This window comes from Pelodiscus sinensis, chromosome 2, assembly GCF_052426305.1.
Source record: "Pelodiscus sinensis isolate ZL-2025 chromosome 2, ASM5242630v1, whole genome shotgun sequence".
NCBI lineage: Eukaryota > Metazoa > Chordata > Testudines > Trionychidae > Pelodiscus > Pelodiscus sinensis.
This window is the reverse complement of record NC_143053.1, coordinates 78,015,818-78,029,421: the sequence shown is the minus strand read 5'-3', so window position 1 is coordinate 78,029,421 and position 13,604 is coordinate 78,015,818. Positions and strand designations below refer to the sequence as shown.

General features: G+C 40.5%; 1 protein-coding gene across 2 annotated transcripts; it reads left to right on the top strand.

Moving 5' to 3' along the window:
- Nucleotides 1-917: 917 nt before the first annotated feature.
- PSMA8 (proteasome 20S subunit alpha 8) lies at nt 918-12,699 on the top strand. Of its 2 annotated transcripts, XM_075920815.2 has the most exons (7): nt 931-1,406; nt 2,822-2,948; nt 5,365-5,489; nt 7,957-8,079; nt 9,402-9,521; nt 9,617-9,679; nt 12,170-12,699. In XM_075920815.2, exons 1-7 carry the CDS (start codon nt 1,305-1,307, stop codon nt 12,257-12,259), a joined length of 750 nt encoding a protein of 249 aa, XP_075776930.1. In that variant the 5' UTR covers nt 931-1,304; the 3' UTR covers nt 12,260-12,699. The 2 variants fall into 2 exon arrangements, with proteins under 2 accessions (XP_075776932.1, XP_075776930.1); XM_075920817.2 differs by lacking the exons at nt 9,402-9,521; nt 9,617-9,679; nt 12,170-12,699 and adding an exon at nt 8,913-9,392 and having other exon boundaries at nt 918-1,406.
- The last annotated feature ends 905 nt before the right edge of the window (nt 12,700-13,604 follow it).

Below are 13,604 nucleotides of genomic sequence, written 5' to 3'. Positions count from 1 at the left end.
TAGATTGCAGCATTAGTTTTGTCAGTATCAATAATCATTGGTACCATTTCTCTTGCATAATACCTCAGTGCCAAAAAGAACACAGAAAAGAAACTATATATTAATATTTCTGCAAATATGCTTTGAGTATTACTGTACTTGAAAGCAATTTGAAAAATTGTGCTGAAATCTTGAAATGCTGTGAATGTACATTTATTATTTTCCACTTGAGAAGTCTTCACATCATTTTATTTCCAACTTTCATTATTTATTTATAAAAGAATTCTCATTATTATTAGTATTAACCTGATCTTGCAATCAGATCTGCACATATGGATCAAATTGCACAATTTGGGAATAAAATGTTATAATTAGTTAAGTGACTGAAAATAGAGGAGTTTACGAAAGATTACAATAGAGTTCTTTTCTTGCCAGCCCTCCCTATACACAATATATAGAGGTTCCAACTTTACGAGCTAGGTTGGTATCTTTATCGACCTTTCACAGGTGGCGAAACTGAGGCACAGAAAAGTAACTTGCCCAAGGTCACAAGCAAGGCAGTGGCAGAACGAGGAATTGAACCAAGGTCTGCTAACACCATTGTCAATGGTTTGATGCCGCTGTTTACAGATGTTGGAGTAATAAATAACAGAATGTCAATGCAAAATACAAATATGGGCCGCAGTCCTACATGTGGCAAAACAGATCTCCCTGTGGGCATGGGGAGCTGGGGAATGGCGGGAGGTGTTTGTTTTCATATGGTACTTGTGCATACGGGAAAGCCACGGGTACGGGCGTGGGACTACCGAGGAACAGACTATTGTAATGGGGAGGGGAAGCTCTAGCGTTAAAAAAGAACACAACAGCCGCTGACTATCACTATAATGAGGAGCCAGAGTTGGGTAAGTGACCCCTTTCTTTCATTGGCCCTGCGGCTAGAGCGCAAGCCATGCCCAGGCCTCTTCCTCGGGTGACCAGCCAAAGCTGTTCCAACAACCCAGCAGCTCCTGTCCTCCTATATCCACTTGCAATGAAGTGACACTAGTTTCTCGTCTCCCACTGCCTCTCCGCGGCTGGTTTGCGCGGTGCCGTATTGCGGGGGGGCTGGAAGCTACCCACGCCCGTCGGAGAGGAGAGCCAGAGGCCCAAGGCGTGCGCCCTCCCTCTAAAACAAAGGGGCAGGCTCCGGCAGCGAGCCTGCAGGGCAGCGCCCAGAGAGCCTCTCCCGGCAGCGGGCGCGCCCCCTAGGCAGCGAACGGCAGCCTGAGCCAGCGCGGCAGGTGCGCGAAGCGAGAGCGGCGTCCCTAGCGCGCCGCAGGAGGAGCATGGCTGCCCGCTATGACCGCGCCATCACCGTGTTCTCCCCCGACGGGCACCTCTTCCAAGTGGAGTACGCCCAGGAGGCGGTGAAGAAGGGCTCCACGGCTGTGAGTGCGCCCCGCAGCCAGCCCCCGGCAGCGCCTGCCCTGCCTCCCCCCCCCACCCACGCCTTCCCGCTCGGTTGCCAGCAGGGAAGAGGCAGCTCTTGGCTCACCATCTCCTAGGGGTGTGCTAGGGAGAGACGCCCCATGAGGAAGGGGCTGGGATACGGAATAAACTCCCCCATGGAGAGGTAGACGCTCCACCCATGGGGGGCCATTGTAGAGACTTTTTCCAAGGAGCAGCAGAGGAAGAGAGTCCCTAGGGCGGGGCTGGAAGAGAGACTCCCTTATCAGGGAGAGTTAGGGGTTTGTGTGTGCATTGGAGTGATGCACTTTGGAGGGGTGGCCTGCTCCATGGACGTACAAAGAGACTCCTCAAATTATGAGGAGAAAGGAAATGGAGGGTATGGCGTCAGGTCTTGAGTCTTGCCATCCCTGCTTGGGATGAGGGATGTTGTTGGGGTTGTTTCGAGATATATACTAGGGATATTAACTATCGCTTATTTGTGTAAACATGTAGCTACTGGAAATTTCAGCAGTTACACGTTTACATGTGGGTGCCGGGGGGAGAGCTGGGGGGCATTTGAATGCAGCTCTGGAGCTGGCATGCATGCCTCATGGGCACTGGCTCCTACCTCCTTCTTTCTCTCCCTCTTCCTCTCCCCCCCCCGCCTCCCCCATACAGCAGCAGCAAGAGATGGGTTGCATATAGTCAATATGATTATTTGATAAGCTAAGGCTTTTTGGTTAATCATGTAATCGTCTACACACTAACATGCCTATCCTTTACATGTGGTTGGAGCAGCCCATAAACATCTTTATCCTTCTAAAAAATACTTCTTTAGAGCTCTTCCTCATCATGATGCCTACAAAATATCTGACATCGGTTAGGCAGCTAGCATTCTGATACCAAAGGCTATCACACTCACCAATATTGGCTCATTGTTTTCTTCTGCTCCTCTATTTGTCTGATCATATTCACCTTTTGTAACTTGTCTTTTACCTAGATTGTACATTCTGTGGACGCCAATAGTCTTTTTGTAATGCATTTGCTATAATGAGATGCTGGTCCATGACTGGGATACCTAGGTCCTATTGCAATGCAGATAATATGTAAGACAAATAATTAAAATGGCAGAATACACACCATATCATCTTCCTTTCTAACAGAGAGTCAAATATTATTGTTTATTACTTATATTGTCCACTATTATGGTACTCAGTAACAATCTAGAGCTCTTATTCTGCAAAGAATTAGAGGTGTGCATAATGGCATTATCATAGTTTGGCGGCTTAAATGTAAAGTAAAATGCCATGTAAATGTAAATTTTTACCCCAAGTACTCCTATTGTCTTCATTATATTGTTAATAATGAAAAAAATCTGTTTCTATAGCTTGATTATATTTTAATTATTTAACAGGTTGGAATTCGAGGGCTAGACATAGTTGTATTGGGAGTAGAGAGAAAATCTGTTGCCAATCTTCAGGAAGAAAGAACTGTGAGAAAGATTTGTGCACTTGATGATCATGTCTGCATGGCTTTTGCAGGTATCGGTTATAGAGTTATTGTCCCGTGGAATATTTTATTGCAGATATATGTTAAGAAATATATCACGGAGGTGGTCAGGATAGTTCAGAAATCTGATAAGGGGAAATGCAGGGTTTCACATTTACTATATAGATTTGAATGCAGTGACCAGAAACCATTGTTTAATTAAGTTTTGTTTTGTTTTTAATGTGGCTGGTGGGAAATAATTTGTTCTTTTACTAAACTCTGAACATGTAGGGTCTTTTGATTGACCCTTTCATTTTTTCCCTTTTTGCTCAGGTAGATCATATGATTTGGCCAATTGGGGTAGCAGGCTTCCTGTAGATTGGCTGTAATAGCCTTAAACAGACCAAGAGACAATATCATGCCTGTGACTATCCCCAGCAAAAAAAAAAAAAAAAAAAAAGAGGGGAGGTAATATTGGAAACACACCCATAAATATGGGAGAGATATCATGGGACTGGAAAATCACACCTATCCCATTTGTTCTTTTTTGGGCCCATCGCTTTCTGAAGGGAGAGGGAGAAATACCCTTCTATCATTCCATGCATGAGACAGGCAACTGGTGTAAGGTACAAGGCAATGCTCTGCCCACAGAGTAGATTCGGGGGGAGGGGGCAATTAGACAAACATCCACCTTCTAAAAAGGTTGGAGGAAGAGGAACTCAGTGGTTTGCTTCCCTTTCCTTCCCTATCACTGTTTGCAGGGAGAGCGAAGAAAAGAGAGGGAGCCATAGGAAGACTCTGAAACCTCTCCTTTTTAGGCTGGGGTGGTTCTCCTTTGAGCTCTCCCTCCCATTGTTTGTTTTAGGACTACTGAAGTTTCTATAGCTTCTCCTGTTGGGCCTGCCTCCGCAGATTGTGTGAGTTTGCATAAACAACTGAAACTTCTACCAACAGAATATAAGAAAAAGGGAAAGATCAGTCAGGGTCCTTAAATATTCAAAACGTGTGTGTGTGTGTGTGTGTGTGTGTACACACATACTCAAACATGATTAGTCATATGCACACTCTAACTACCCTTACTTTATAAAAAGTAGGGATGTTAATGTGTACTTGAGTACACAGTTAATCGATGAACCTGAGCTCATTGGTTAACCCTCTGGTTACAAGCAGCCACACACACCCCGCCCCTGTTGCCTTTGTATCTGAGGCAGTGGGGCAAGCAGGAGCCAGTACATGTGGGGAGCTGACTCCCATGGAGCAGCCTCCCACAGAGGAAACAGTGCAGAGGCAGCAACATACAGGCAGGGGGCAGGGGAGAGCCAGTATTAGCAGGGAACTGGCTTTTAAACCAGCTCCCACTAAGCCAACGGTGCTTGCAGGATTGAGGTCTGAGAGATTAGAGTGGAAGGATATTTTGAAGACAGTATAAGGGTGCATTTTATTCTTGAAAAAGGAGTAAAAAATAAGTCTTTATTCTCAGTTGACCACTTGATAATTAAAGGTACACTGTCAACTTAAATCAAGCATCTGTCTCAAAATGTCTTGCCTACTATTCTTTCAGGGGACATGGAAGATTATTATACCTAAGCAAAGGAGAGAGCAAGGTTTTCATCTTTTGGTTTTTCTTTTCTTCTCAGTTTGTGTGCTTTGGTGTGATTGACCAAACTTTGTGGATGGCCCTTCTGTAGACTGACTCAGACAGAGGAAAATGACATTCACAAAGGAAAAGGGAGAAAAAAACAGAAATCAGTTTGTAAAAACACAAAACTTGGCAAAATGCTCAAAGTAGTTGTACTGTCAGAAACTACTTTTTCACATTGGGCATGTCTACAAAGCAGGGCAAAAGTCAAATTAAGATACTCACCTTTAGCTACTTCAGTTGCATAGCTGAAGTCAACATTATTTAATTAGGCTTTTGGTGCTGTCTACACAGCAGGAGGTCGAAGGAAGAATACTCTTCCTTTGACTGACTTTCCTTATTCCTTGTACAGTGAGGGTTACAGGAGTCAGAGTAAGAAGTCCTCCATCTCAATGTTATTTCAAAATAATGGCTTCCTGTGTAGACATGCACTTTATTTTGAAATAATGTACTGATTCTGAAATAATGCTGCTGTGTAGACATAGCCTTACTTTTTAAATATACTAAACTTCAGTATACCTTAAAGGGAAACTGAAAACTTGATTTGATTTTGCTGCTAATGCCAGTGCTCAATAAATATGTATACCTTAATCTTAAAAATTTACATGTCCTGAACTGTGCATTTCTTACAACAATGCTTATTTTAAACACTTTTTTTTTAGAATAATTTGGGTTATATTTGTAGCCTGTATTATGTCTTTGTTAATCAGATTTTGAGCAAATTAATTTTTTGAAACTGAAGTAAAAGCTTCTTAAATGATGCATGTATTGTTTGATAAATAAAGAATATTTTTGTTGTTGTAATATATCTGATAACTATGATTCTGTAGGTCTGACTGCTGATGCTAGAATAATAATTAACAGAGCCCGCGTGGAGTGTCAAAGCCATAAACTTACTGTTGAGGATCCAGTCACAGTAGAATATATAACACGTTACATAGCAACTTTAAAACAGGTAAGTGTCTTGCTTAGTGCTGTTAGTTTTCTATATGGGCCTTTAGATAACACTATTTAAAAGCAAACACACTGCTTCTATTTCACAGCCGTAGAAACAGAAGCCAGTTTCAGGATATGAGTAAAAATGGGAGCGTGGTTAAATTTTTAATAAGTGGACTTTTGAGAATGTAAATACAGTTTGATAGAAGTATTATTAGTATTTTCCACAAGGATGTAGTTTCCATTATTAGCTTTTCTGTTTTGGGGACCATCTGTGAATATCATTCGTGCTCTGCCTCATGTGCTATAGTCTCTTTCATGTCTTTCCTAGCTTAGTTGGAAATGAAAATATATTATTGTATAACAAAAGCGAAGACAAAAAATAAATTAAAAAAAGCTTTTTTCAGATTAGTATTAAATGATGTGACAGGCTGAATTTCAGATAACACTTACAGGTGCAGATTCTTTACTCAAAATGTCCTTAATATTAGCAGAAAATTCAGGAGTAGACTAATCAATCATAAGTCTATGGGGAGATAGCCGTAGAAATTTGCTGATAACAATACCCTGCATTCTATTTGCAATAGCTTCATATATAAAATATTTGAAAGCAATCTGTTTATTTTTAATTCCTATAATTAGTTTATCCTAGTTGCGTACTTAGTGTCTCACTAAAAGCCAGATTCTGCTGTCAGTTACTCCTGTGCAACATCACTACGGCTGTACAAATATTACTCCTGAGAGCATTCTATGACAAAAAAATAAAAATTTTGCACACTGTATTTTAAAATTCTGCAAGTTTTATTTGTCAATAAATAAATTCAGAGGCTCCAGCACGACAGTAGGGAGCACAAGCCACTGGCTGCACGAAGGTGGGAGATTACCCTGCAACTCCCCCACTTCCAACCCCTGAGACATAGACTCACTGATGAAGCTGCACTTGATCCTGGTATAAAACAAGGCCTGTGCCTGCCCTGGAAACACCCTGGGCACTGCCCCTCTATCACAGGTGAAACAGTTGGGTGGCAAACAGGCTTAGCTAGGCATGATTCAAGTGGGGAAATTTAGGTGTGCAGTGAGAGGGTTTCTGTGGGGGGCAATCTAGGTGTAAGAGGATACGAATGCACAGAGGCTCATCGGGGGAGTGTTTCCAGGTACAGGGGCAGTGGGACTTTGCAGAGGCTTCCAGATGAAGATGGTTGGGGCTCAGCGGGGGCAGAGGACTGGGGTAATAGGCCTGGGTGGGGTGGGAGTCTGGTTGCAGCTAGTTGGGGGTTAGTTGAGTGGACATCTGAATATGGGCACTGACAGTGATGCAGGGGATAGGGCTTGTCGAGGGGGGGGTGTACTGAGTGCAGGGAGTTAAATGGGGGAGTAGTCTGGGTGGCTCCAGGGGCTGAGATTCAGTGGGGTGAGGTTTAAATATGGAGGGCTAGGGAGTTTCTGGATATACCGGATGAAGCTTGGCAGGAGTATCTGGATATGGGAGGTCCAGATGCACAGGGGTTTGATGGATAGAGCAGCAGCTCCCCTGTACGGTGACCCTGATGAGGTGCAATGGGGGGCAGGAAGCAGGGGAGGAGGCTGAGCTGCTTTCATCTGGGGGATGGTTTGCAACAGCTTCAACTAGTCCTTGCAGGGGAAGAAGAAGTCTTGTTCTTCCCTGATTCCAGCCCAGCAGGGATAAGCCTCTAATTCCAGCTCAGGGTCAGAGTCACTGCCTAGGGTGTCCCTAACCCCACACTGATTTATTTTTCCACTGGCTGCTCCAGGTGCCTAATAAAATTACCTGCACTGATAGTGTGTGTCTAGACTACGGGGTTTTTTAGAAAAAAGTAGCCTTTTTCGAAAAACTTCACCTGCGTCTTGGCTGCATCCATGTTCTTTCGAAAGTAAATCAAAAGAATGCGGCAGTTTTTTCAATCACGGTAAACCTCATTCTATGAGGAATAATGCCTTTTTTCGAAAGTACTCCTTCGAAAAAAGGCGCTGTTGAATGCAAACTGCTTTTTTTGAAAGAGTGTCTAGACTCTCTTTCAAAGAAGCAGCTCGCTTTTTCGAAAAATATGCTTGTAGTCTAGACTCTCTTTCGAAAAAGGTTTTTTCAAAAGCTTCTTTCGAAAAAGCCTCTTTCGAAAGAGGCTTGTAGTCTAGACATAGCCATAGGGAATTGTGCATGACTGCTCTTGAAGCTTCTCTTTGCTTCCCTGTCAGAAGGACATTTTTCTGCAGAGAAGCAAAGAAATCTGTGGGGGACATGAATTCTGCGCATGCACAGTGGTGCAGAATTCACCCAGTAGTAAAATATTACACAGGGCAGAATTTTATCCCAAAATATGTAGCAATTGCATTCTCCTAATAGTATGTTATTAATAATCAGTTAAACTGCTGCATAGATCCTTTTCAGTTTTATGCTATTTAAAAATGTTACCAGTCTAGCACATATTAACTTCATGGAGCGTTAACATTTTACATTTTTTTCATAGCGTTATACACAGAGCAATGGACGTAGACCTTTTGGTATTTCTGCTTTGATTGTGGGCTTTGATGATGATGGTAGTCCCAGACTGTATCAAACAGACCCATCCGGTACATATCATTCTTGGAAGGTAAGTTCGACTTAATTCATAAACTATATTCCAAAAATGTATATATCTTGATGCAAAGATTTTCATGGACAGTGTATTCCACTGAAGTCTGATGTTTCATTTTGTAGTGTGGATCCACAGAACGAAAGAATCTGTTCCCTGCTTTCAGCAGGCTAGTTTGTGAGCCATTAAAACTAACTTAGGGTACTTTACACTGGAATAAAAGACCTGGAACGAAGCCGTGGTCTTGGATCAGCTGACTTGGGACTGCAGGGCTAAAAATTATTGCATATGTATTTGGCCACAGATTGGATCTGAAACTTTGCTTCCCCTTATCCCCAATCACAGGGGTTCCATCTCAAGCCTGAACGTCTGCACAGCAGTTTTATAGCTCCACAGCCCAAGTCACCTAACCTGGGGGAGTGGAGGGCTTCTGGTGTTGAATTGCTGTGTGGATGTACCCTTAACCTTGTAGTTAAAGTAGTAGTGAATCAACAACAAAAATAAGAAAAATACTTTAAAAATATATACAACGGCAAATATGCTGCATGGTGGTTGGGTATGTGGTGTCCCTGATTATGAAGAGAGAACCTCTCTATAGTAAATCTTGAAACCAGATTCCATTATAAGGCTGACTTTCAAACTCTCCTTAACTTTTCCATGGAAAATGGAGGCATGGCCTAAAATTACCATATTTAGTCTGAAAGCAAAAGAAAACATATGAGAGAAGTTTAAAGAAAGTAGGTCCAATATTATGAGTTAAAGGTCATTAAAAACTACTGTGACTTTAATTTTTTTCTCTGTTTTGCTCTAAAACAGCTTATTACTTTCAAGCCTTTTATTTCCAATTATAGGGATCACCTGGCTCCTTCCCAACTGGGACTGAAAATTGCACAGGACTGCTGCCCCTGGGCCTTAGAGGGGGAGACCACTCTGTTACAGCAGGGAAGCCTGAGGGTGGTCCATTTATGGAAAAGAGGGTTCTTGTGTGAAAAAGCTTGAGAACCACTGTTTTAATATTTTATTTTTGTATCCTTGGGTATTACAAGACCTAGGACCACTAACAATATTTTTAAAGAACTTCAAATTAAGGTTTATTATGTTGTTTTGTCTTCTCACCTTAAATACTTAGTCCTGAAAATCTTGCAAATGTTGCAGTGTTCCTCATGGAAACAGTGAAATAAAACCTTTGCTGGCAAATACTGCAAAACCCAAATCACATGAGTGATGATGGGAAGAACTGCCAAATCATGTAAGAAAAGTGTGCAGATCTACATGGGTTAGATTAGGTAAGGCAAATTAATTACATCTTAGTGAGATACATAACTGTGTGTCTTCTACAGGCACATGTAATTGGTCGCAATGCTAAAAGTGTGCGTGAATTTTTGGAGAAGAATTACACAGAAGAAGCTATAGCAACTGACAAGGAAGCTATCAAATTAGCAATAAGAGCTCTGCTAGAAGTATGTAATCCAGTAGAATACTAAAAATAATGCTTCCAGAAAAGCTTGTTGTTTTTCATTTTGTATTATTCTTTTAATAACATTCTGTATCCTAGGTTGTGCAATCTGGTGGAAAAAACATTGAACTTGCAATAATAAGGAGAAACAAACCACTGCAGGTATGAGTTATTGATTATACAGGAATAATAATAATTCCTATACAGAATATTTTGGCAAAAATTATTACAGTTTACACCTGTACATTTCAACGGGCTGTGTAAAATATCCCTAACATCTGCTAAAACAATGTTACATGACTTCTGTTGTGTGTCTGTATAGACTGATGATGCTATGAGTTCTATAGTAACTGCTGATAATTCATATTGTGCTTGGAAATGCTGTGTTGGACACATTCAGTGCGGGAAACAGTTCTGGGAAAGCATATAAAATCATACTTTCCTGTATTGTGTGTAGGATAAATTACATTTTTGCAATGCAGTATTTCTGGCAAATATTTCGTGACTCCAAACATTTTGTAGAAGCTGTTACTGTGGAAAAGGCAGACTCCAGGCATGAACATTTTTTAAAAAAAGAAGCTTTCCAAACAGTATTTACTTTCTTTTGGAATAAACAACTCTATTCTTTTTTTTACATTACCCCTATAATCGATAAGTCTAAATAATCTCTTTGAGCAATTTTAACAGTTTGAGTTGTCTGGAATTTTACTAAGATGAAATATTTAGTACTCAGTCCTAAATGACACACTATTATTAAAAAAACCTCCCTAAGTTTCATTCTTTTTGCCTCATTTGAAAGAAGCTCAGCTCTAGAATAAACTCTTGGCAACAAAGTTAAAAGGGTTGATTTGTAAATGATGGTGTGTACACTCTTGGAATAAATGCATCCTCTACAAACTACATTCAGCATTACACCCTTAGCAATGATCACCATTTCCTGCAGAAACACCCACATCCTGTCAACTCTAGCTCAGTAAATCCTCTGTGTGACAATGGTGAATTGAATAATGAATTGTCAATTGAAGATAACTGGCCAGAAGTGTAGCCAAAAATTATGTATGTCCTTTTCAAAGATAGAGTGATAGCAATAAATCTATGAAGACTTGGAGAGGTAGGGGTGATGTGAAAGGGCATCAGCTCAGCAAGACTTAGTTCCAGGCTTCAGAATAAATGAGGACACTGCCTGACCATTTGAAAGGACAGTACATGGTGGTACTTAGATCAGGGTGGCCAAACTGGCTTATAGGCCACATTCTGCACTTTTATAGTTAGGCTATGTCTAGACTATGGGGTTTCCTGGAAAAACTCTGCCACATCCAGGGAATGTGTCTGCTCTTCTGCCTTTTTTTGCAGAAGAGCAGATATGCTCTTTCGGAAGCCCTGTCTTCTTCCTCCCACGAGGAAGAAGGGCTCTTCCAAAAGAGGAGGCTTTTCCGAAATTTGGCCCAGTGTAGACAGGCCAAATTTCAGAAAAGCCTCTTCCAAAAAAGCTATCGGAAAAAGGTATGCAAATTGTGGCGTGCAATTTGCGTACCTTTTTCTGATAAAGCTCCGTAGTATAGGCATAGCCTTAGTGTGGCTCGTGGAGCCCCCTCCCTTATTCTCCACTTACAAGACTGGGGAGAATCGGGGCCCTCTGCCTTGCAGTGCAGTGGTGGGTAGGAGCTTCTTCCTAGTGGGGGAAGGGGTGTCTCAGGGCTTCAGCCTTGTGGGGTGCACTCACCAGGGCTTAGTGCTTCAGCAGGTGCAAGGCTGAAGCCTTGAGACCCCTCGGTGACTTCTCATGGGGCTCAAAACCCAACCGTTGCATTTTGGTTCCCAAACTTCTGAAGGTTGTCATATGTGGCTAGGAGGGCCAGTTATTTTTGCCATCCCTGTCATAAATAAAAGTGGACCTTAGTATCCTCTCCTTCTGTTATCAGGATGGTATAGATATCGTGGGAAAACATCTCCCTCTTGTAGTAGATGGCTTCTCCCACCTCCGTCCATGAATATGGCTTTAATTCTTATATTTGCTATTTCAAAGCTGTTGTGTAGATTTTAAACACTTGTAACCAATCTGAAAGTTTGGGTAACAACATATTTATAAAGAACTAAGGAGGTTATGAGATTAAATCTTGCCTTTAATTTCAGTTATGAGTTTGTTAGGATTTGAGTCCAACTGGAGGTCTGAATGAGTGTCCACAAAACTCATTTAAATTGCTAGTGAACAGACCAATAAAATGAAACCCTCACACATAATTGATACAATTGCCAGTCTGTACTGAAGAAGCCTATGTTTATGCCAGTATAGACACTAAATTACCTTCTGCAGTTGAAGTTAATGTTAGTGGACTAGCACAGATTTACAACTCTCTCTCAATATTTGGTCTGAAAATTTACTTGTAAGGAAAATTATCATACCTGTCAGTCTCTTAACCTTCCAGGTTAATAAATGCAAATCTTTATAAACAAGTATCTTGACTTCAAAAACATCACAAAAGACTGGTTCTATCAATTTGTGTCTCAGGAACTTTTTGAACTTTTTTTTAAACTCTTCTGGAATACATTTTATAGCTCCAAAATGTAACTGAATCTATGGATTATAAAATTGTCAGTGGAATCTGTAGCATTTACACTTTATATAAATCTTTGTCCTGTGTTCCATTTCAGATGTTCAGTGCAAAGGATATTGAATCACAAGTTGTAGAAATAGAGAAGGAAAGAGAAGAATCTGAAAAGAAAAAGAAGAAAAGTATTTAAATCCCAGTTAAATGCTGATGGCTGTTTATTAAAACTTTGGAAACATTTTAATAAATACTAGATCAGAATATTTACAGTTGCTGAATACACTTGTCTCTTTCATTACTGAATTCTCTGGTTTTCTGAAACCTGCCAATTATAAATGTGCTAGTCCTAATGAGCTTATATTCACTATGGTGTGCAAACAGGCAGGTTTTGGCACCTTATCATTCCTCTGTCTGTTTATTGTTTACATACTCAACATTAAAAGGCATTGCCAAACTTCCTGTAAGCAATTATCACCAAACGATTGGCATATCTCTGTACAAGGTATTAAAGGTTTCCAAATGTTCAATTTTTTTCTTATGTAACTTTACAACTTTGATAAGTTTGTGTTTGCATGCTATTACTGTTACATATGCATTGCAAATCAAGAATTCAATAAAGTTCTGATTTATGTTTTGACAGTTTAATTTGCTACATTTTTCAAAGCATGTTGCACTGCTGCTCTCTGGTAGATAGCAGAATACATTGAATTGCACCGCTGTTTGAATGATAGAAACACCTTTCTCCTGTTAATGGATTGTACGAGATAATGAATGGTATGTTCTTAGTACATTTGTATTATATTTAACTTTCAAAATCTTAACTGATGAAGCCTATCATTTATTGGACCAGTTTCTGTTCTCCAATTGAAGTTGGTCCAATAAAAGATGTGTACAAGGTTGATGCAGTAACAACACAGAAAGGCTATCACTTCACTAAAAATATATTTGTAGCACAGTTAAACATTTTAGTGCTTTGCACCCCTTCTCAGGGATATTTTTAATTGAATTTCTCTTACTATTGCAACTTTTCAGTCGCCCAACTTCTTTCTCTCATCATTATTATTTTTTTCCTCTCTTCCTTTCTTTAACCCTCTCTCTCCCTTAGTTTATCCCTCTTTAATTTACTTCCCTGTTTTACTTCAACAATCCTATTCCCTTTCTTCTTCTGCACTGTAACCCCAGCCAATGTGGTTCTCATAATCCTATGACCTTGTCACCTCACTGGGCCACTTTAGGTGCTGTATTGGCTGGTTTTCTATGGGTGCACCAAGTTTGGCAGATATACCACCAGAGAAACTTTCTTGAAAGAACAAGTTTCCCTGAGATAGATCAGTTGTCTTACCTCATGGCTAAATCAAGTTGATGCTTATTATTGGTAACTATTTTCTAGCAAACTCTTTAGAATATAGTTTTTACCATCAATTCCTGTTGTTTGTAGATATGTTATTGTAAATTTCTACTGTATTATGGCTGTTCTTTTATTCTGACATTTATGAAGACAATGTGCAGATTTAAGATACTGCTTGAAGTCTACCAAC

Coding starts and splice junctions, on each gene's coding strand:
- PSMA8 (XM_075920815.2), top strand. CDS start 1,305: ATGGCTGCCCGCTATGACCGCGCCATCACCGTGTTCTCCCCCGACGGG. Junction 5,490..7,956: donor ACATAGCAACTTTAAAACAG/GTAAGTGTCTTG, acceptor TTTTTTTCATAG/CGTTATACACAGAGCAATGG. Junction 9,522..9,616: donor CAATAAGAGCTCTGCTAGAA/GTATGTAATCCA, acceptor TCTGTATCCTAG/GTTGTGCAATCTGGTGGAAA.